The sequence below is a fragment of the Geotrypetes seraphini genome, chromosome 3 (assembly GCF_902459505.1).
Source record: "Geotrypetes seraphini chromosome 3, aGeoSer1.1, whole genome shotgun sequence".
Lineage (NCBI taxonomy): Eukaryota > Metazoa > Chordata > Amphibia > Gymnophiona > Dermophiidae > Geotrypetes > Geotrypetes seraphini.
The window spans coordinates 258,370,424-258,394,256 of record NC_047086.1 but is presented as its reverse complement, the minus strand read 5'-3'; the positions used below and the strand labels follow the sequence as shown (position 1 = coordinate 258,394,256).

The window sequence follows — 23,833 nt, the reverse complement described above, 5'->3', positions numbered from 1 at the left end:
CAAGACCCCTAATGGCCCCTCCCTTGCATATTTACACTTCACCTGCCCTTTCCTCCCCCCCTGCTCTCCTCCCCCCTCATAATAGCTACTCTCTCCTTTCTTCAATAAGCTTTCCCCATACTCTGTCAATTTCGGTTTTCCTGTTACATTATTGTTGATTTGTTTGTAAATCTGCGTGCAAACGTAGATCCTAATCTAACTGATGTAAACCGCCTAGAACTCACCGGGTATGGCGGTATATAAAAATAAAATTATTATTATTATTATTATTATTGTAAAACTAAACAAGCCAGACTAGTACAGATCAATCCTACAGTCAATCCTAACTGAAAACCATGTCTTTCAAACACACAGAACACAGGAAACACCTTCGCCTAGTATGGAATATGTAATCACAAACTAACCCCTCTCCCTTTTACAAAACTGTAATGTGGTTTTTAGCCATGGTGGTAACAGCTCAGACTCTCATAGAATTCTGAGCAATTACCATCATGGCTGGTGCTAAAAAAATGCTCTACAGTTTTGTAAAAAGGGGGATAAAATAGAAGAACGTAGACAAAGGTTAAATTGAACCACCAAGAAGCTGGACTCTGCATACAATGCAACACCACAGAAACAGCGATGCATCTCCCCTAAAGCAAAAAAATAAATAAATAGAATTTTTTTCTACATTGTCTTCTCTGGTTTCTGCTTTCCTCATAGTCTTATCACTCTCTTCCTTTCATCCACTGTCTACCCTCTCTCTGCCCCTTCTATACGGCATCTTCTCTCTTTGTATTCCCCTTCCATCTCTCCCTTCACCCCTATTAGTCTGGCATCCAGCATCTTCCCTTCCCTCCTCCAATGGTCTGGCATCTCTCTCCTCTTCTTCCCTTCCCTCTCCCACACCCCCATGGTCTGGCATTTCACTCTCTCCTCTCCCTTCCCCCCACTTCCATCAGCATCTGCCCCCTTTCCCTCCAACCCAATTCCATCCAGTATCTTTCCCCCTTATGTCTCACTCTCCTTTCCCTGCACACCAATTCTATCAACATCTTCCCCCTTTCTCTCCCTCTACCACCCTTCCATACCACCCTGGCCCCCTTTTTCTCCCTCCAACCCAATCTTCTATGTTCGTCTCTCCCTCCAAACCAGCAAGGTCCCATGATGACTGCTTCTGTTGCCTTTGACCCACTTTATGTTCATGTTGCTTGTTTTGGATATGTTTACTTTTTTCCTCTGCTTGGAAGATATAGGTTTGATTTGAAAGAGGACTGGGGAGGGTTGGAGGGGATTGGGGAGATATCCTTTGAATTTCTCTTGAGCTTACATTGTTAATTGATGCTTTCTGTTGTTTGTTCTTGGTCTCTCTCACTTTTTCTCTTAGTGTTGGGACTACTATGGGGAGAGTGGGGGTTTGGAAGGTATAATGGGTTACGTTGAGTTGTTTATTATTGACAAAAAAGTGAGCATGTTTCTGTATTTCTTGCTGCTTTTGCATTTTCTTGCTTTGAGCTCAATAAAATATATTTGACAATATATAACGCCTTGGTGTGCTTATCGTGCAACACTCGTCTCTGAAGGCTCTTGCCCCAAGTGTGGTCACCTTAAAGCCACTTTACCTCATATGTTTTGGATCTGTCCTTGGGTGCATCAATTCTGGTTTATAATTTTTTCTAGAGTTGGTAGCATGTGGAACACTAGATAGCATTGTAACATAGCTTATGGATATTTGATCTGCAACATCCTATTCCTAGTGGGCTTAAAGTTTTCTGAAACGAGTTATGCTTTCAGACTCTTTGGATAGGACTGCTGTGTCCAACTTATAGCCTATAGCATTCCAATATGCTACATCTCTTACTTATGGAAAGCATGTCTCTTTTTGAATGGAACATCAAGCAGGGACGAGTGTTGCTCACGCTTTGGCAACCCCTTTTAAACACATTATCTCCTACAGCACAAAGTTGTGTTTTGATTGATAGGTATTGATTTATTTATTTATTTATTTATTTTTTAGCCGTTCTGGGAGAGGGGAGGGAAGAGGGGAAGCTGGTTATATTTTGAAATTATATGTTATGATATTGATATGGTATTTGCTATGGTATTGTATTATTACAATGTTTGTATTTATAATGATTATATAGTCATAATATTTGTATTGCTACAAAGGTGTATTGTTACAATGTTTGTATTTACATTTGAAAATTAATTATCATGATTATAAACAATAAAAACATGAGAACCTGCTGACGTTTAGTAAATGACAGTGTAATTTGTTGTTCTAAAAGTTTTAAGGGGAAATGGCCTTTCAGTGAGTTTAGTAACATTGTGGTTTTTGTTTATTCCTAAAATAAGAAAGCTGCAAAATGTTTTGGGAGAAAATGTTCTTATCTTCTGTCTTTTCCTTTTGTCACCTCAGAGCCCTCATATCCCAAGGGAGATTTAAACAGTTCATCTCGAAGAAGCTGGGAGCTTCGATCACTTCTCAACCAGACTAGGGGTAGGAAAAATGAGCACTGTGAGCCACCACTGTGTTATGATCCCATTGCAGGAAATGGCAATCTTTCAATTAATCAAAAAATGCCATGGAAAATATTAGTTATTGTTTTGATGATTGAGGGTTACCAGATTTTCCCGAAGGAAAGTCCGGACCCTTGGCCATGCCCCCCAGGCCCGCCCTGTTCCCCCCAGACAGCATCCACGCATGCACCTATGTGACGCAATGACATCATGTGCGTGTGACATCACCGCGTTGTGTCCTTGCATGCACGGATGCCCCTTCTTGACGCAATTTTGATGGGAAGCTTTTCAAAACCCAGACAAATTGCCAGGTTTTGAAAAGCCGTGCAGGGAAATCTGGATGTCTGGTAACCCTAGTGTTAAGGGAAATTCTGAATTATGGCTTAAGGCACTAAAGCACTAACTGGGACAGGCTCCTACTAAGCTGAAAGCCTGGAGGAAGCTACCAGACCAAAATGAAAATTTAATTTAATTTAGCATGTGCATTTATATTCAGATTTACCTTCAGTTCAAGGTGGATTACATACAACATACATAATGTCAGATCATTAAAACTAGATAATACCGACCTCAGCCAATGCTCCCTCTTATTGGGGGTGGAGAAATAGTCTTCATGAATTGAGGGCCTGGGAGGTTAGAGACGCTAAAGGCACCTATAAAAGGAAAAAGCTTTTTCTAAACATTTGGGATCCCTATCTAAATTCTCTTTCACATAGATTGCACAGCCAGACTTTAAACCTGTTATAATGACAGGCATTGTTGGCCTGGTTATTTCTCTTTTATCCACAACCTGAGGAGCTGAAGTTTTGGAGTGGGGGAATGTTGGGTATTGGGAGAGAGTAGCAGTGTTTGAGGAAGGTTGATGGGAGTGGCTGCTTGTTGGGATAGTAGGCATCAGCGGGGCCTTATGGGGTTGACTGTAGATTGGTTTTGTATTCCTGCTACTGCATCACTGGAGTTTTTTGTGATTTCTAACAAGAAAGATTGCAACTCTGTTTATGATGTTACTCCTACTTACTCACTCTGGAGTCTAACTTTGGATATTGTTTTCTCCTTTTTTTCTTACTTTGCCTACAGTTTTACAATGGCATTTGCCACCTGTTAGATGCAGCTCATTAACATAGTAGAATATTGAAGTAGGGATGGGGGAGATAGGCGAAACATAAAACTAGATGACGTGTTGTACTATTATATTTTCTTTATTGTATAGTTATGGAGTCATCAATAAAATTGTTGAAAAAAAACCCAGATAATCCCATGCATTCCTTTACATTGCCCCATTTTACTTTAAAAACCCTTTAAATATTCCCTTCAGTCAAAAAGTGATCGGGCCATGGGACTTGATCCCATTGAACATCCTCAACTGAGGTCTTAAAATCAGTAAGGTCAAGGAGACTAATAATATCCAGAGAGTGCCCTTTTTCATGGGTTGCAAATATCTTAGGAGAAAAAAACCCAGGGAAGTAAGAAAATTGCTAAATTCAGTCACATCTTTACTAGAGTTGTCATCTAAATGGAGATTAATATCATCAATGATCAATAGTCTTTAGAATTTTAAAAAAAGCCCTTGTAATAGTCTCAAAGATGAGCTTGTAAGACTTATTCCATGCAATAGCTGGGCGGTATAATAATAATATACCTAATGGATAGCGAGAAAGTTTGTCATTAACAGTGGATAGCATAAATTCTAACGATGAATCACTGCCATTTTCAATGACTTCTCTTCCCTCAATTGTTTTGGCAGTGAATTCCAAGTTTGTGGGGCTACAACTGAAAAGATAGTATCCTTCCTGGTATTAATGCATCTTAAGGATGAGACAGACAGGAGGTTTTGTCATCAGATTTTAATGCTCTTTAACAGAGCGTAGAGAATGAGCATTCTCTCTAGGAATAGAGAAGATTTACAGATTAATGCTTTATAAGTTAATAAGCATATTTTAAATGTAATTCTGTGGTTTATTGCTAGCCAATGAGCATGCTTTAGGAGGAGTGTAACATGATCAAACTTTCTGGACTTGGTGATGATTTTTATTGCAGTGTTTTGGATGATTTGTAACCATCTTAATTCCTTAAGCGAAACTCCCTTATAGAGGGAATTACAATAGTCAAATTTAGATATTACTAAGGAGTATATTAAGGTATTTAACGAAGATGTGTCAAGAAAATTAGCCAGAGATCTGATCATTCGAAGTCTGTAAAAGCAACTTTTGACTACTGTACTTATTTGGTCATAAGTGAGTTTTTGATCTATGATTATAACTAGAATTTTAATCTTAGCAACTTCCTGAAGAGGAACGTTCTCGATACTAATTGTGTGTGGGGGGGGGGGGGGGAGAGGACTTGAGGCAAGGTTTTGGTTTTGTTAATATTCAAGGACAGCATATGTTCTCATTTAGCCATTGACAAATTTTAGTTATTTTCTGATTAATGCAACATATCTCCTCATCTGAGCCAGAATTTAATGGATGCAAGAGTTAGAAGTCGTCAGCATATGAGAAGGTTGTAAACCCAATAGATTGACTAAGTGTAAGAAGTGGAGCTGTGAAAATGTTAAATAGTAAAGGAAACAGAATTGAACTTTGCGGGCTACCATAGTTGTTTATGTAGGAGTTAGAAGTTGAATTATTGAAACTGACCTTAGATGATTGGCCAGAGAGGTATGACTGGAATCATTGCAGCACCTGATCGCTGACTCCAATGGACTCGAGTCGATTTAGTAATAGGTCATGATCAATAGTGTCAAAAGCGTGGAAAGGTCTAAAGCAGGGGTGTCCAGCCTGCGGGCTGCATGCGGCCGCGTGAAGAATTTTGTGCGGCCCAATCACACTCAAGGACAATGCGGTGTTTTCCTTCTGCCGTCCCCAGCTGTTTAACGTCTTTCCAGCTCCCTCCTCCGTCTTGAAGCATTCACTCAAAGCCGCGGGCAGCGGCTCCTATGTGCCTCCTATGGCTGACCTGGAAGCATTCCCTCTGATGTCGTGACATCAGATGGAACGCTTCCAGATCAGCCGTAGGAAGCACGTAGGAGCCGCAGCCCGCGGCTTTGAGTGAATGCTGCAAGATGGAGGAGAGAGCCAGCAAGACGTTAAACATCCATTGGCCAGACGGAAGAAAGGGAGACGGGCGTGTTGAGGGAACGCTTCCAGATCAGCCGTGGGAGGTGTGTGGGAGCTGCTGCCCGCGGCTTTGAGTGAACGCTGCAAGACAGAAGAGGGAGCAGGAAAAAGGTAAACACCCACGGCCCAGAAGAGAGAAGGGCGTGAGACTTGAGAGGGAGGGTGCATAAACTTAGGAAAAATGATGGAAGGAAGGAGGGAGGGGCATGAACTTAGGACACAGAATAAAGGGAAAGATAGAGGGGAGCATGAGCCATAAGATGGAAGAATGGAGGGAGTGAGGGAAAGAGATGCAGAGGTGAGGGAGATAATAGAACGGGAGAATTGGGTGTCAGACAGGGAAAGAGATGGTGTAATTGGGGAGATAAAGAAATAGGAGAACTGTTGGGCAGAGAGAGGAGGGATGGAGACAGAGAGAGAATTATTGGATATGGTGGTGGGAGAGGAGTGAGATAGAGATGCACGGGTGCAAAGAGAAGGGGGAGAACATGCTGGGCCGAGGAAGCCTCCTGGATGTTGGGGGGGGGGATTTGGGGGGGAGGGTCTTAAAAGAAGTGCCAGATTGGGCCTGGGGGGAGAACTTATGGGGCCAGAAACAGAGGACAGAGAGAGAGAGATGGTGGGCAGTGGTCTGAAGGGAGAGAAGTTGGACCTGGGGTGGTATGGAGGAAGAGGGAAAGAGATATTTGAAGGGAGAACTGTTGGCAAGAGAAAGGAAGAAATGGTGGACCTGGGGAAGGGAGGCAGGCAGACAGGGGGAAAGATGGGATGGGGGCAGTTGGGAAGAGAAAGGGAGAGAAGTTGGATCTAGGGATTGGAGGGAGAAATGTTAGGCCTGTGGATGGAAGGCAGAGAGATGCAGCATCTCTCTTTTTTTCCTCCATTTCATTGTTCAGCATCAAGGGGGGAGGGAAGAAGAAAAACAGAAAAGAAAGGGAGCAAAATGTTGGACCATGAAGATAGAGGAGGAGAGATGGAACCATGGGAGGGCAGGAGGGAAGACAGCTGGGATAAGATGATGCTAGGGGATGGAAAGGAAGGGACAGGGAGTTATAGCCTGATCAGTGGAGAGAGGGAGGGGGATTCTGAAAGTGGTGAGCCCTGTGGATGAGGTCACAATGTAGATGGCAAGATGAGTGAGAAAGCAGTGAGTACAGTGGTAGAAATGTGGTAATTGGGAGATAGAAGGGAATAGGAGGCTGGGAAAGGAGTGAGATGGAAAACAGGAGAGTTAGAGACAGAGAAGATGGAGAATTGAGAGAAGAAGAAGGGTGAGAAAGAAGGCAAAATTTGAGTAGACAGAGGCAGAAAAGAAAAAGTTAAGAAAGCTGAAAGCGAAAAATCAATACATTGGAGACAGGCATAAGAAGGCAATGGAACGAGATAAGAGGAGAAAAAAATGGACAGACACTGGAAAGAGAATTAATTGAAGATAGAGAAAAAACAGAAAGAGAAACTGGGACCAAGATGATGGAATAACAAAACATCCAGACAACAAGGTAGAAAAAAATGGTTTTATTTTGAATTTATTAACTGAATATGTTAGCTTTGGGATATGTGCATCACAATTATTTTTGTATTCAGTGGCTTAGTCATATACAGCTGATTTGGGGGAGGGACTGGAGCTCAAAATTAGTGGATGGGCACCAAAGTTTCTCCCTGCCTGAGTGCAATTTATAAATATTTGAGCTAGTAGGGATTCCCAAGCTCTGTCAATTGAAGACATCTTCCTCCAGTCTGGCAACTCAAAATCTCCAAGCTTTGCAGCCAATGGCAATATCCTCAAGCTGCCCCTGCTATCATTCATACATGAAAGCCAAGGGGGGGGGGGCAGGGAGGAGGGAAGGCAGCAGCTCTGCAATATTGCAGCCAGCTGCAGAACTTGGGAAGTTGTAGGGGGAGGAGATGGCTGTCAGTTGGTGAGGCTTGGGGATCCCTACTAGCTACAGCAGGGGAGATATTCATTTTGAGGGAGCCTAAGCTCAAAGTGGGAGGCCCAAAAAAGCAGTAATATTTACCCTGATTAAACGATCCTCCACGTGTGCTGCTGACAGCTGATTCAGCATCCCTGCTCTGATGAGACTCACCTCTGAAGAGGCTCACCGTAGTTGTAATAGAAGTGAATGAGAGAACCAGAAGCATGTATCCCTGCTCATCAGAATGGAGATACGGAAGACTGTGGCTGCTCCCACTGTCAACGGTGCACATGGAGGGATCACTCAAGTCAGGGTAAGTATTACTGCTTTTTTGGGTTCCTCTCCACAGTGTCCCTTTAATGAAGGTTTATTATTAGATATATATATCTTCTATATTAGTGATTGCAGATTTGGGACCTGCTCAACCTTTTTTTGTTTATCGGCTAGTGTTAGTGTTTGAGCGGCCCCAGAAAATTTTTTTTCGGCCAATGCGGCCCAGGGAAGTCAAAAGGTTGGACACCCCTGGTCTAAAGGAATAAGAAAAGCAGATTGGTGATGATCCAAGAAGTAATGAATTGAGGATGTTAAACCGATCATAGAGTGTTTTGTAGAATGATACTTACGAAAGCCAGTTTCATTAGGATGAAGTGCTTTAGTTTTTTCTATAAATTCTGTTGATTGATTAAACACCCCTTTTTCTGTTAGTTTTGCCAGAAAGGGGATGTTAGCAATGGGGCAGTAATTTGAACAATCTTTGTGGTCTGCCTTGTGGTCTTTAATGAGTGGGAGTATAATGGATTCTTTCCAGGGTTTCGCTAAGAACCCAATAATTAAGCTATCTGTGACGAGTTTATGTAAGAGTGGTCCAAAACAGCTAAAAAAGTGTTTTAATATAAAAGGTGGTATGGGAGTCAATGCTCGAACCTTTCATATTTACTGTTTGTAGAAAATGCTGTATATCATTTAATGAAGGCAAAGAAAATTGTGAACATTTGGATAGTGGCAGGGCACCGTTTTGTTCTGTCAGCTCAGATAGGTGTCGATTTGTATTGTGTATGATTCCAGATCCTATCAGTTTTTTCTTTAAAGAAATTGGCCAGATCTTGAGACTTTGGTGAGATGTCCGAAAGGAATGTCTTCTTTCGTTTAAATTCAGTAAGTGACTTAAGAATTGAAAAAAGCATTGTAGAGTTTTGGGCTTTTAAGATGCGCTTCTTATAGTAGTTCTTTTTGGTTATATTGATTTTCTTTTTATAGTAATTTGCCTGCTCCAAGTATTTTGATAGATTGGTGGGAGTTTTTTTTGTGCTGCCACTTCCTTTCTAAAGAGCGAAGCTATTGTTTGATTAATGTCAGTTCAGCCGTATACCAGGATTCTTGAGTCTTTTTGCAGGAATTGTGCAGGAGCTCACAGGTGCAAGATAATCCAGCATTTCCTTGCATGCATGTTCCCATTTAGCATTTGGGTCATCCAGAGAGATATTACTTAGATCCTCTAAGTCAGGGTTATCCAATCTGCGGCCCCGTAAAGTATTTTGTGCGTCCCCAGTCAAGGGCGATGCAGTGTTTTCCTCTGCTGCCCCCGGGTGTTTACCATCTTGCCGGCTCCCTCCTCTGTCTTGCTACAGGGTTTGCACATTTGTTCGGCCCCAGAAACAATTTTTTCGGCCAATGCGGCCCATGGAAGCCAAAAGGTTGGACACCCCTGCTCTAAGTGAAGTAGGAGGAAGCTGTAATTAAAGAGATACCAAGATTCCTAAAATCTCTCTCAAAAAAACCCCCAATAATAATAATTAACGTCTTAGCAGGGGGAGATGTTACAGAAGATTTATAATAATATTTTATTAAGATCAATTTGTGATCTGACCATGGAACTGGGTAGATGGAGGGGGAAGAGAAGTCATCTTTCAATGTCTTAAGGATTAAAATAATGTCCAGAGTATGGCCTGCTAAATGTGTTGCCTGTTAAATAATGCATGTACCAAGATTTGAGTGGGCGTGGTCCTGAGCGACGGCGTTTCACAGTAAGGCTAAAAGATCTGAAAACAAAGTTACAGACAAGGTAAGGACTCTTAAAGGAAATAAAAACAACAGTAAAATAGCAGAACTATCAGCTGGTGAAATTGACAAAGTGCTTGTGCTATGCAGCAAAGTCCAATAAGCTTTTGCCACAAGGAACACTGTGAAATAATGCATGTACCAGGATTTGAGTGGGCTTAGTCCTGAGTGCCGCTGCTGCTCGGGCAGGAGCCCTGTTTTTGCACCCTCTGGTAGGGAGGGAAAAAAATCCCACTCCCAATTCACTCTCTGCCTCATCTGTGAAGAAAGAAGGGACTACAGATGGAGACATCCAGGTCTTCGGTCCTACCTCCTAGAACTGCAGCTTGGATACAGTGAACATATCTGATCTCATTCGGGCTCCCAGGGCTGGTGCTCTCTGGTGGCTGTCAGTGGTATCATGCTTATGAGGCACCAGCTGAGAGGCAGCTTTTTAGCACGATCTTCCTGGATCTTCAACTCAGATGTAGTGAGCGGGCCCAACCCCCTTAGGACTTCTGGAGCCCTGCCCAGTTGACTATCAATGGTATTGAACCTGACAGGCACCTGCTGAGAGGCAGCTTTTTGGCCTGACCTCCTGGAACTGCAGTTCAGATGCGGGAGCAGACCCAGCCCCCTTAAGACTTCCAGAGCCCATCGATGGAGACAAGTAGGCATAGAAGTTGCTTTCTGCTTTGTCTGTAAAGAAGTCAGGGATTCCCCTGGGGAAGGGGACCACCCAGGTTTTTGGTTCATCCTCCTGAAGTGCAGCTTGGATGCGGGGACCATGTCTAACCTCATTCAGACTTCCAGGGCCAGTACCGTCTGGTGACATTCAGAAGCATCAAGCCTGAAGGACACTGGCTGATAGAACAGCTTTTCAGCCCAACCTCATGGAACTGTGGCTTGGATGCGGGGAATGGGCCCACCCCGTTAGGACTTCCAGAGCCCACTGAATGAGACAAGTAGGCAGAGAGGTTGCTTTCTGCATCATCCATAAAGAAAGCGGGACGCCCCCGTGGATGGGGACTGCCCGGGTCTTTTGTCCAACTTCTTGGAACTGCGGGAACCATGTCTGACCTCATTCGGACTTCCAGGGCCAGCACCCTCTGTTGGCTTTCAGCAATATTGGGCCTGACAGGCACCGGCCAAGAAGCAGCTTTTCGGTTCGACCTTCTGGAACTGTGGCTCAGATGTGGGGAGCAGGCCCAACCCCCCTTAGGACTTCTGGAGCCCTGATCCAGTGGCCATCAGCGGTATTGCAGCTGACATGCACTAGCTGAGAGGCAGCTTTTTGGCCCAACCTCCTGGAAATGCAGCTCGGATGCATGGAGTGGGCCCAACCCCCTTAGGATACTCCAGTGACCCAGAAGGGGCCCTCTGGCCATGACTGCCCCGGATTTGCATTGTTAAAAAAAGTTTTTGCAATTTAGTTGTGTATACCTTCAAGTCACTGGTGCCCAAACAAATTTGTCTTATTACTTGCCAATTTATTTTGTCTGCCAGCCAGCCTTTCTATAGCCGCCACAAATGCAGTGGTTGACATCGCAACTCCACCCACTCCCAGAAAAGACATTTGGTTAGTGCACATATATTCTCACTACCCAAGTGGTGCACTATCTTTATTATCTCTGTAATGTTAGTCTATTTGCATAAGTTTACCTGCATGATTTTATTTCTTGGTCTCCTTACTTGCTTGCTTGTTTTACCTGCCAGCCTTTCGATAGCCATGCAAACACGGCAGCTGACATCATCGCAGCTCTGCCCACTCCCGTAAAAATCATTTGCTTAGAGCACATATATTCTCACTACCCGAGTGGTACATGCCAAGTGCACTCGCTGAAGGAGCACACTTACGGAGCTCTTTTGTACGTTCCTTTGTATGCCTCCGTCATGCACCTTCTTGTGCCAATACACTCTTTACATTTACATTGCTTTTTCCCCTTCTTTTTTCTCTTCACCAGCTCTCCTGATATGAACTCCACTTGGGGTCTGTCCCCCACACACATTTCCTAATGCTAGAACTCTCTTCCCCCTTTCACAAGTTCCAATTTTTGTTCCACCCACTCGATCAAACACATTGAAAAGCAGATTCCTAAACTGTCGGTCTATTAAAAGTAAATGTACCTCAATTTCTTGATAATCAGCCTTCAATGGAAAATCACATTTTGCATGTGATTAAGGGAGCATTTTTGCAAATGAGAGCTCTGTCAAGAGTCAGACCAATGTTTATCAGCATTAGACTTCCAAATTGTGGTCCAGAGCCTCGTTATAAGCAAATTGGATTTTTGCAATGCACTATTTTTAGGCATTACGAGAGCGAAGGGTTCATGCATTCCAGGTAATACAGAACACAGCTGCGAGGTTAATTACCAGAGTATCAAAATACAATCATATCATCCCTGTTTTGTTTTGTTTTTAATTACATTTGTTGCCTATTGAATTTCAAATCGAGTACAAAATTGTGATCATCATACATCATGTGATCTATGGAGAGGCACCATGGTACTTGATCCAAATTCTAAGAAAATATATTCTGAATCAAAGTATGTGTTTAACTTTGGAGAATACTCAGGACATACAGTAAAGGAAAACATGTATAGCATCAGTATCCTTGGTGGGCCTGAGGCTATGGAACTCAATGAAAGGGACACTAAGATTATGTGCAGATTTAAAATCTTTTAAAAATCTTTAAAGTCTTGGAAAACTAGAGTAAAGGAGATAGAGGAAATATAATAGATGTGGAGGCAAAGATTTATAACACAAAGACAAAATGTCTCTAATAGCAAATGAGTTGTGAACAGTGGCGTAGCGAGGGTAGGAAGTGCCCGGGGCAGTGGCGCCCTCCTCTTCCCCCCCTTAAATCTTCACTTGTGTGAGCTGCTCTCTGGCCTGCCACTTGTGTCAGCGTTGGCTTTCCCTCTGATGTCACTTCCAGACCCTGCAACCAGGATTTCAGAGGAGCCTAGCTGGTATAAGCAGCTGACCGGAGAAGTTGTTCAAGCTGGCGAACATTTAAAGAGGTGCCAGTTCTGCACCAAGATGGCACCTGGGACGTTCCGCCCCCCACCATCACCACCTTACTACACCACTGGTTGTGATCACTGTTCTAGTCCTCATTAATAAATCAACATCATTACTGGCAATTTAATTTTCATTCTGATGCTGATTTGGTATAAAATTTGTGTTGTCTTTCCTCCTAAATATGACCAGGACATGCAGGCAAAGCGCTGAAGAGTTTGCACTGCCACTGCTTATTCTTAGGTGTAGTGTGTACAGTGTGTTTCCAGTGTGACACATTTTAAAGCATTTCATTAGTAAGACAGACTTTTCACTTAACCCATTCTCCAAAACTGTGTTCTTGATCCATAACTTGCTATGTTTTTCCTGCACAGAGATAACTTTGCTCTGAAGGCCACGTGATAGTGCAGGACACTGCATACAGAAAGCTAGGCTTAGATTTCACTCCTCGATTCTTGCTCCTGGTATGAAGTAGGAGTGCGCTTGAAGCTGCAGGCAGGGAAGATGGCAAAAGAGCTGTACATTTCTGTGGACAGCAACTTGCAAAGTACTATATATTCTATACTGAGATTTTGAGGGGCCAAAAAAGGCATCGGTTGTTTAATCTCAATTTATATTTGAGACCACCTCCTCCCCATTTCCATAAGTGTGAGTTGTATATAGAAGTCCACTATGCAAGTAACTTGGGATGAGGAAGCTATGGGTAAGGAAGAGAGATTTTACAGGTGGCCACATTCCTGTAGCTTGAAGCTAGGATATATCCAGGAATAACTGAGCAAACTGGATGAATTGGTTGGTCTTTTTGTACTGTTACCTATTATGTTCTGGAATCTCCAAAATGTTATCAGAGTGCATAAAGTTAACCTCTGGCTGGTCACAGAGGGACAGATGCTCAAAAGCTTACCCTGCAAGCAAGAATAGTTGTAGCCAGTCTAGCTGGTATGTTTTTTTCAGCCTCAGATGCACAAAAGAGTTCTCGGTGGCTGTTACCAATAACGTAGGCAATTGGTAACAGCCACCAAAAATCCTATGCAAATGTATTATAAGGAGCTCAGTAGTATTAAAATGAGCACTCCTTGTAATTTCGTAACAAGGAATGGTCAGCTTTTTGCATGCAAATATTTCTGGCAGGTCTTAGCTCAAGCACTGACAAGGAAGTCAGGTAATCACATGAGTCCGACCAGCAAAAATCTCTGAGGGTCCCGAAGACCCCTCTGTAACCCTCTTGAACCCCCCACTCACTAAAAAACCCCTGGTGGTCTTGCGGACTCCCCTCCCAAAACCCTCACAGCCCCAAAAAAGTTATCCCTGGTGGTGCAGTAGATCCCTCAACCCCCTCCCTCCAAGCCCCAACACATTATCCCTGGTAGTCCGGTGGCTGGGCCCCACTTCCCAGCTCAACAACCCTCCCCCAGGATCCCCCTTGTGTGCCAAGACACCCCCCCCCTCCCCAATACTTTTCTATAAAAGCAGTGGCAAGAGGAATACCTACTCTCTCCTGCTTCAAGGCCCGCCTTTTCAAAAGGGTGGCACCTTATCCCTGCCCAATACATCCTGAGTTGCACTGGGAGAAGCCTAAATAGCACATGAGAAAAACTCCTGATATGGTGTTTAGGGCCCCCCCCCCTGTACATCCCAGGATGCAATGGGCAGGGTGCTGCCATTTTGAAGATGTAGGTCCTGCCTCTGCTTCTACAAGAAAGGTATGGGGGGGAGGGTTCTGGGGGAGGTTCCAGTACACATGGTGAAGGGGAGAGGGATGATTGTTGAGCTGGGGTGTGGGGCCTAGCTCAGCCTGACCTCCAGGGATAATATGTTTGGAATCGGGAACTCTTATGTGCAAGCCCCAGATAGTTCTGACCCCTTTAGCAACCAGTGCTCAAAACCAACAGTGTGCGTATAATTTGTATACTGTTAGTGTTGAGCACTGGTCGCTAAAATCAGACCAGTGTTTCTCCTGTACTGTAGCTGTACAGCACTAGAGTTTGTGCATCTGCCTCAGAATGGCATGGCTAAGCTCTTAGAACTCAGCTTACAAGTTTATTAAAAATTTGGTATCCCACCAAATCAGGTTTCAAGGCGGTTTAAATAATTAAAACAATAGGAGATACATAAAATAGACAAACATACACAGTACAAATAAACAAGCGTTGACTGTGCAGCCTGAAAATTCATAAAGATCTGCTTTCCAGTAGTTGTCCATACTCTTTGGACATTCTCTCTCAGTCTTTATTTAGAAAAGTCTTATCCAGAAAATCTTTCAGTTAACCATTCTTTTAGCTGAATATCTCTTAGCCATTTCTCAGTTCACTCTGTCTGGTGGACTTTCGCTGCGTTTTTGTGGTCTGTTTGCAAGCAGTATTTCTCTGTCTTGTCCTGTCCTATTTTTCCCTACCCAACCTGATCTCTTTATTTTCTACTAATTTGCCTGTTTTATTTCTATATATTTTATATTGCTCTTATTTTAAGCATCTTACCTATTTATTTTACCTAGACTTCATTTTGTGGCTTCCCTTATTTAATTTTTTTCCCCTTTTTTTATGTATTGATTGTAAATCACTTTGATACCTGGTAAACAGCACTGGATCAGATAAAATGTAAATGGTAGCCTACAGGAATTGAGTGGGTTTAAAACCAGAGAGAGAAAAGGAAAACCACAGCCTTAATAAGGAATTCAGAGAAAGATAGCTGTGTTTTTTGGTTTGTTTGTTGTTGTTGGTTTTGTTTTGTTTTTTTTAAATTTATTGTAACTGTAGTGCAGACTTTTGTGTATCATCTTGCAACAGTGCAAATAAAACTAATTCATTCTTGCTGTGTTTGCTAGTTATGGGGGTTTTCTTTGGAAGTAAAGATAATTGTGAATGGATTTTTTCAGACACTGCTTCCAAACATGGACCTATGTATGCGATTCAGAAATCAGTGCGGTTGTTTGAGCAGGAGAGGTACCGGAACATGAGGAGGAAGAATATCATTGGTCAAGTCTGTGACACTCCTAAATCCTATGATAATGTCATGCATGTCGGCTTGCGGAAGGTTACCTTCAAGTGGCAAAGAGGCAATAAAATTGGTAAGGTTTTGCAAATAGCAGCCTTAGGTTTTAACATTCTTCTCTGTGCAGTTCCTGAATTTTCTTTCTGATGCAGTGAAACAAAGTAGCAGGAAGTAGCAATCCCTGGTAATTGTGGCAGAATGTACCTGCTGCTCATAGGCAGCTATCTTAGCTAGAGTGGTTATAGTCATGCCCCTGTTCTGCATCAGCATCATTGCACCTCCCTCTACATGGTTGCTCCTGCTTCCAGGAACTAAAATATTATATGGTGGTAAATATATCCTGGGCCCAACCCAGGCCCTTCCAGAGCCATTATACCTATGGATAGACAAATACAATGGTCACCTATCCTGTAAGCAGAAGAGAAAGGTAAGTTGGGGGGGGGGGAGAAGAGACAGCCACAAAAACCCTTTTCATCCTGAAAGAGAGAAGTGTTAGAGATGACTATGAGACACTACTTTTAACGCTAGCCTGAGTGAGAGACTTTTGTGAGACCTCCCCCCCTCCCCCCAACCTGGTGCTTAGAGCTGCTGCCTCAACCAACAAAAAAGGGATAAAAAAAATGCAATAGTCAATAGAACAAACAACAATAAAAGCACAAACAGCCTGCAGACAATGATGTCTTTAATAGGAGTGACCCAATAAGGCCCATGTTTCGGCATAAAGCCTTCATCAGGGGTCTGAGAAAGCAATAATAATAAATATGCATAATGTATGAAATTAAAACATATACTGAATGTGATAAAAATTCATTAAAATCACAAATACACATAAACAATAAAATCAAATTAAATTATCAATTTACAAGCTCCATGTTACATGAATAAACAATACAATGATTATGTTTAGAGATGAAATGTTAATGTACATTATCTATTAATGAAACAATTCCTTCTTGTTTCTAAGGTGTGCCGGATAACAGAGTCTCACAAATTTGATGTTCTTAGAATTCAAGGCAGGCATAGAAACATGTTTGTTTAAACTTGGATCTAAAATCTTTGGAGATTGAAAGTATATTTCATAAAGTACAAAACTGTCTGCTTGTTGAGTGGTCTGTATATCAAACTGGTGAATGAAGTGCTACATCGCTCAACATAGTGCCATTAGGTTCTCAATTGAAATAAATCATACAACCAAGATGATGCTATAAAAGTCTTCATTGTCTCGACAATGCATGATAAATATATTAAACTGATAATGGATGAGAAAATCATTCTACTATGTAAGATAAGATGCTGTGAATGTGTGTATTATACCTTTTGTCCAAGTCCATGCAGAGTTGAAAATGTGAAACCGGTAACAATAAATTGTTATAAAGTGAATGAATAACATTTAGTGGTCCTTTTATCAAGGCACGGTAGGGGTTTAATGCGCAGAATACCGCACGTTAAACCGCCTGCCGCGCTAGTTGCTAACGCCTCCATTGACCAGGCGTTAGTTTTTTTGCTTGCCGTGGGGGTTAACACGTGATGACATGTCCGATGCGCTAACCCCGCTAGCGCGGCTTGATAAAAGGACCCCTAAGAATGTTAAATAAAATTGAAAAAGGGTTGCCAAGTACTTAATGCAACAAGACTTGTAAACAAATGGTTACACAAATTTGTGAAACTGAAGACACTCTCTTACCACTGCTGTCTTTTATTCGCTGCTGAATAAATACTCGACTGCAAAAGTACAACATATTAACCTCTGCCACAAGTACTTATAGTAAATATACATGTATTTTTAAAAATTGTCTCTAGAGTTCACTTTTTTTTCTCTCAAAATCAAGGATGAATCTCCAAAATATGCTAGTATTTGTTCAAAATTTTCCTGATATCATGTAATAATGAGGAAAATTTTAACAGGCATACTATGTCAGGAAGATTTTGTATAAATAATGTCATGTTATAGAATTTCTACATCCTCATACAGAATATGTGTTCAATCAGTTTTCCAATTGTGAAACTCAGAATGTAATATACATAATTGTTTGCCCAAGTATGCTATTATGTAGGTAAAACAATGAGAACAATTAGAACTAGAATGATAGAACACTGAAGCAATATCAGAAGGAAAAATGTTTATGCACCATTAGTAAAACGTATAGAAAATCATGTGTTTGAAGATCTGATGTTCTTTGTTTTTTTTCTATAGTAAAACAACCTTGGCGAGGTGGCAATGTTGATCAAATGCTATTACATAAGGAACAGCATCTCATTTTTAATTTTGACAGTCTTTCCTACAAGATTAAATAATGAAATATATTCCACAGTGTTCATATAACACTGTGTTCAAATAGCTTCTAGGGTTACTTCTCGGGGCTTCTCTATTATAGTAAATTTTTCAGGCTCAGTTTTTGTGCTCAGTTCAACTGACCTCTCCTCCTGTAGGCTGTATTCCCTCTTACTGTTGGAAGCCTTAGGCTCCACGGGACTCTCCACACGGGAATCCAGCTCCAAACTCCCCGCTCTGAAGACCAAAGCCTCATGGGAGAAGAGCTCACCGCCTTCTGATAGCTCCTCCACCCGCGGGGAACTGGCGGTCTGAGGAAGAGGGGGAGGTGCTCTTGCGTCGGGACTCAACGAGATCTCCAATCCCGGGGAAACCACCTCCGGCTCGCCACTGAGTGTCTCCAACGGGGGTGCTGACGCCGCCACCGACACTTCCTGCATCCAGCGAAGAAGTTCGTCAATATTGCCGAATCTTACTGGGTTGGGGCGCCGCGAGGCTAAAACGGCGCTTCAGCCCCTTCTTTTCGGCATTGGAAAGCGAGAAAGAATTCTTCTTAGAAATGGGTAAGCCAGATACTCGTTCGAAGTTCTAAGCCAGGACGCTCAGCTAACCGTCCCTTCCGCCATCTTGGATCCCCATTTGATGGTATTTTTAAATAGAGAATTTTGTCAAGGAGCATGATATTTAGGCCCCCTCTTTTTTATATTACATAAATTCTCTTTCAACAGCGTATATTTTCATATTTAAGGCTATTTTCAATAGTTCAGTATTTTAAAGGTCTTTGTTTTGCTGGTGTGCAATTCTTTCTTTTGTTTTTTAAAGTATGAAATGCAATTTAATAATAGGACTTTAAAAAGTTTTTTTTAAATACAGCTTACTTTCAACAGTTCATTATGGGCTCCTTTTACGAAGCCATATTAGCGGCTTTATCGCACGGGACTTTTCATCATGCGCCAACCCCTGCGCTAGCTGAAAAACTACCACCTGCTCAAGAGGAGGCGGTAGCAGCTAGCGTGGCCGGCAGTATAGCATGCGCTATTACGCGCGTTAAACCACTAACGCGGCTTCATAAAAGGAGCCCTATATTTTTGGCAGAGTTGTCTCTACTTGTTCTAGGTCCTAATGATCACAGATTGCCGCTGTATGAAATATAGCTTTGACTTAGTATCTCTCACAAAATATAAATCAAATGCTTCCCATTGATTATTGAATTCCGATGTTCAGTGATCTTTCAGTTCTATATTTTCTTAACTTTACGTTTCATGCTATACTTTAAAAAAACCCTAAGGTTTTAAAACCATTGGAATATTTCTCACCTGCACTGTATGTGCCTTGCGGTTTAAAATCACCGTGTGTTTGGGTGCTCGAGTTCACTGACACTGAAAGTACAAGGTGCCGCTACTTTGTTGCAATGCTGACATATTGCTATAGAAGATAAGGGAAAGATTTGGTTTACAAAAGATAGACTTATCCTTACAAAAAAAGGAGATAACTATTAAATTTTTCACGAGAGACTTTTAAAAGTTTACTAATATAAAAATAAAAGACCGATGGGGTTTTTTTGCCGATGAAGTGAGAAGGAGCAAGTGAGTTTCTCATGAGTAAAACCCAGCACTGGGTAACTGGCTCCATATTCTGAGGCTTTTTTTACCCTCTTAATAATCAGTTATCTATAATAATTATCTATAAGTGTTAATGAAGTTAGAATAAATAGATAGGCATAAATTTATTGACAGGCACATACTAGTGCTGCCCGATTGAGGAAAAAAAAATTTGATTCGATTCAGCCTACTGAATTGTTTTTACGATTCAATTCGATTTTCCTGCCCAATTGGGTATTTTTTTTTTTTCAAACATCCTGATGGGTTTATTTTATAGCTTCTTCACCCCCTTTGCCTTCTAACCACATTGGTGCTGTGGTGTAAACAAAATAAACAAACAAAAAAGACTTTTCCTCTCTCTCTTAAATCCAAGCCCACATTTGCGGTCTAACACCAGCTCTGGCAGGATACACGTTTCAAATCTGACATATTGTAATCACAAAACAGAAAATGAAATTAGTTTTTCTACCTTTTGTTGTCTGATCATTATTCAAATCTTGTAGATCCCAGGCTCTGGTTGTCTTCTGATAACTTGCTTTCCAGGGTCTCCTTCTTTCTTCTTTCTCTGTGCTAACCATCCATCTGCCATCTCTGTCCTCCCCTTCCATTTCCCTTCCCTCCTCCGGAGGTCTGGCATCTTTTCTTTTTTTTCGTCTCCATCCACAGATCCACCTCTTCTTAACTACCCTTTCATCCAGCATCTCTCCCTCCTTCCCCACCACCCCATGGTCCACCATCTCTCCCTTTCTTTTCCCAACTACCCTCCTATCCAGTATCTCTATCCCCCCTCCACACCATCCCTTGTGTCCAACTTCTCTCCCTTTCTGTTCCTTCCCTCCCTAAATCCCATTGTCCATCATCTCTCTCCCTCTCCTCTATTTTTAGATCCATTATTTCTTCTCTCCACCCCCCAAGTCCGGCATATGCACATCTCTTTGAACCCCCCCTTCCCTCCCTCTGTGTACTTCTACACCAAGGCCCCCCTCCCCTGAAGGTCTGTCCCCCCCTGAAGACCTGCAGCCCTGCACCTCCCCCCTGAAGGCCTGTACCCCCATCCCTGAAGGCCTGTTCTTCCCTTGAAGGCCTGCCTGTCCTCCCTGAAGGCCCATGCCACCACCACTAGCTGTCCCCTCTTTGAAGGCCTGTCCCCCCTTTAAAGGCCTGCACCATGCACCCCCCTTTAAAGGCCTGTTCACCTACCCCCCCCCCAAGGCCTGTCCCACCCCCCGAAGGACTGCCCCCTGAAGGACTGCCCCCCTCCCCCCAAAGGACTGCACCCCCCCCCCCTGGGAAGGCCTCCGTGTTCTCCCTGGCCTACCCAAACTGTTTACCTTACAGCTTGAGCCTGCAGCCGGAGATCACGGTTACAGCGTCTTTGCACTGCAGTGCTTTGAGCTGTTTCCTCTGCTGCGGTCCCGCCCCTTCTCTGATGTCAGAGGCAGGATCACGGTGGAGGAAACAGCTCATAGCACTGCAGTGCAAAGACGCTGTAACCATGATCTTCACCTGCAGGCTCAAGCTGTAAGGTAAACAGTTCGGGGAGGCCAGGGGGAACACGGAGGCCTTCCCGGGAGGTGCGCAGTCTTTCCGGGGGGGGGGGGGGGGAGAGGGGCAGTCCTTCAGGGAGGCCAGGAGGGAAGCCAGACGCAGCACTTCCTAACTGACCCTCCCACCTCGCCCTCTAAAACATGTGTGGAGCGAGGGGAGAGGGTCCGAATCAGGAAGCCAATTTTTTTAAAATTTAAATCGATTCGAATCAATTCGCCCGAAGTGAATTGGTGAACCGATTTGAATCATGAATCGGGCAGCACTAGCACATACAGTGCAGATGAGAAATATTCCAAGGGTTTTTAAACTTTAGGGTTTAAAAAAGTATAGAAAGAAACGTAAAGTAAAGAAAATATAAAACTAGAAGACCAATGAACTTCGGGATTCAATAATCCGTGGGAAGCGTTTGATTTATATTTTGTGAGAAATACTCTTGGACCACATGGTCAGTTTCTAATTTAGGCTTTGACTTAGTATGAGGGCATTTCATAAATAATGCACACTAATATTTTAAATTTACGTTTTATTTTTATTTTTTCAAGTATTTCTTTACAGTCCTTCAATATAGTCTCCCTGCTTTGCAATGAACGATTCCCAATGTCCAGGAAGTTTCATTATTCCTCCAAGAAAACGTTTTTGTTCAGTTGCCGAATGGCTCGAGTACCGGCAAAAGAAAGCTCTCCCAGAGATGCAAAACGATGTCCAAGCATAGGTTGTTTCAACTTTGGAAAAAAGTCGAAGATTGGTGTACTCATGTACACCAAAGGATAGTGTACTTCCTTGAATCTAATGGGTTACAGGATCCGAGGCAACATGGCTTTACAAAAGGTAAATCGTGCCAAACGAACCTGATTGAATTTTTTGATTGGGTGACCAGAGAGCTGGATCGAGTACATATGCTAGATGTAATTTACTTGGATTTCAGCAAAGCCTTTGATACAGTTCCTCATAGGAGGCTATTGAACAAACTTGAAGGGCTGAAGTTAGGACCCAAAGTGGTGAACTGGGTCAGAAACTGGCTGTCGGACAGACGTCAGAGGGTGGTGGTTAATGGAAGTCGCTCGAAGGAAGGAAAGGTGAGTAGTGGAGTCCCTCAGGGATCAGTGCTGGAGCCAATCCTGTTCATTATGTTTGTGAGTGACATTGCTGAAGGGATAGAAGGAAAAGTGTGCCTTTTTGCAGATGATACCAAGATTTGTAACAGAGTAGACACCGAAGAGGGAGTGGAAAAGATGAAAAAGGATCTGCAAAAGTTAGAGGAATGGTCTAATGCCTGGCAACTAAAATTCAATGCAAAGAAATGCAGAGTAATGCATTTGGGGATTAATAATAGGAAGGAACCGTATATGCTGGGAGGAGAGAAGCTGATATGCACGGACGGGGAGAGGGACCTTGGGGTGATAGTGTCCGAAGATCTAAAGGTGAAAAAACAGTGTGACAAGGCAGTGGCTGCTGCCAGAAGGATGCTGGGCTGTATAAAGAGAGGCGTAGTCAGTAGAAGGAAGAAGGTGTTGATGCCCATGTACAGGTCATTGGTAAGGCCCCACTTGGAGTATTGTGTTCAATTTTGGAGACCGTATCTGGCGAAGGACGTAAGAAGACTTGAGGCGGTCCAGAGGAGGGCGACGAAAATGATAGGAGGCTTGCGCCAGAAGACGTATGAGGAGAGACTGGAAGCCCTAGAGGAAAGGAGAGATAGGGGAGATATGATTCAGACGTTCAAATACTTGAAGGGTATTAACGTAGAACAAAATCATTTTCAGAGAAAGGAAAATGGTAAAACCAGAGGACATAATTTGAGGTTGAGGGGTGGTAGATTCAAGAGCAATGTTAGGAAATTCTACTTTACGGAGAGGGTGGTGGATGCCTGGAATGCTCTTCCGAGAGAGGTGGTGGAGAATAAAACTGTGACTGAGTTCAGAGAAGCGTGGGATGAACACAAATGGTCTAGAATCAAAAAATAAGATTAAATATTGAACTAAGGCCAGTACTGGGCAGACTTGCACGGTTTGTGTCTGTATATGGCCGTTTGGTGGAGGATGGGCTGGGGAGGACTTCAATTGCTGGGAGGGTGTAGATGGGCTGGAGTAAGTCTTAACAGAGATTTCGGCAGTTGGAACCCAAGCACAGTACAGGATAAAGCTTTGGATTCTTGTCCAGAAATAGCTAAGAAGAAAAAAAAATTTAAATTGAATCAGGTTGGGCAGACTGGATGGACCATTCGGGTCTTTATCTGCCGTCATCTACTATGTTACTATGTCTAGACTGTAGGGAGCTTGAGGTAATACCTCCCAGCCGTATTAGTTTTTCAATGACGACATTCCCTATGTGCGGGCGAGCATTGTCGTGAAGAATGAGTGGCCCAGCCAAGAGCAACTGAGGTCGAGTTTTGTGCATTTTAATGCACATTATTTGCAAAAAATCATGATAATACAATACTGTTACACTTCTTCCACATGGAACTTGTCTGTGATGATGATGCCTTCATGATCATAAGCAAAAATCATAATTTTTTGACTTTTGAGTCAGCTCGTTGAAATTTTTTTGGTTGTGGGGAAAATAGAGCGCTCCACTCATCATTGAAAAATTACGCAAATACGGCTGGAAGGTGTTACCTCATGCTCCCTACAGTCCAGACATGAGTCCACCAGACTTCGACCTTTTTCCAAAGTTGAAACAACCTATGCGTGGACATGGTTTTGCATCTTTGGAAGAGCTTTCTTCTGCCAGTACCCGAGCCATTCGGCAACTGAACAAAAACGGTGTCTTGGATGGAATAATGAAGCTTCCCTGACGTTGGGACTCGGTCATTACAAAGCAGGGAGACTATAT

The 23,833-nt window shown here is 42.8% G+C and overlaps 1 protein-coding gene across 16 annotated transcripts in view; it reads left to right on the top strand.

Annotated features, from left to right (window-relative positions):
- Positions 1-23,833, top strand: part of MAP3K4 (mitogen-activated protein kinase kinase kinase 4) — a 462,673-nt gene that overhangs the window by 355,830 nt on the left and 83,010 nt on the right. For 15 of the 16 annotated variants that reach the window (XM_033937735.1, XM_033937734.1, XM_033937737.1 and 12 more), the window contains 2 exons: positions 2,399-2,479; positions 15,465-15,656. In XM_033937735.1, the coding sequence (XP_033793626.1) occupies positions 2,399-2,479; positions 15,465-15,656 (273 nt within the window). The remainder of the gene's footprint in view (positions 1-2,398; positions 2,480-15,464; positions 15,657-23,833) is intronic. The other variant, XM_033937741.1, reaches the window with a different exon arrangement.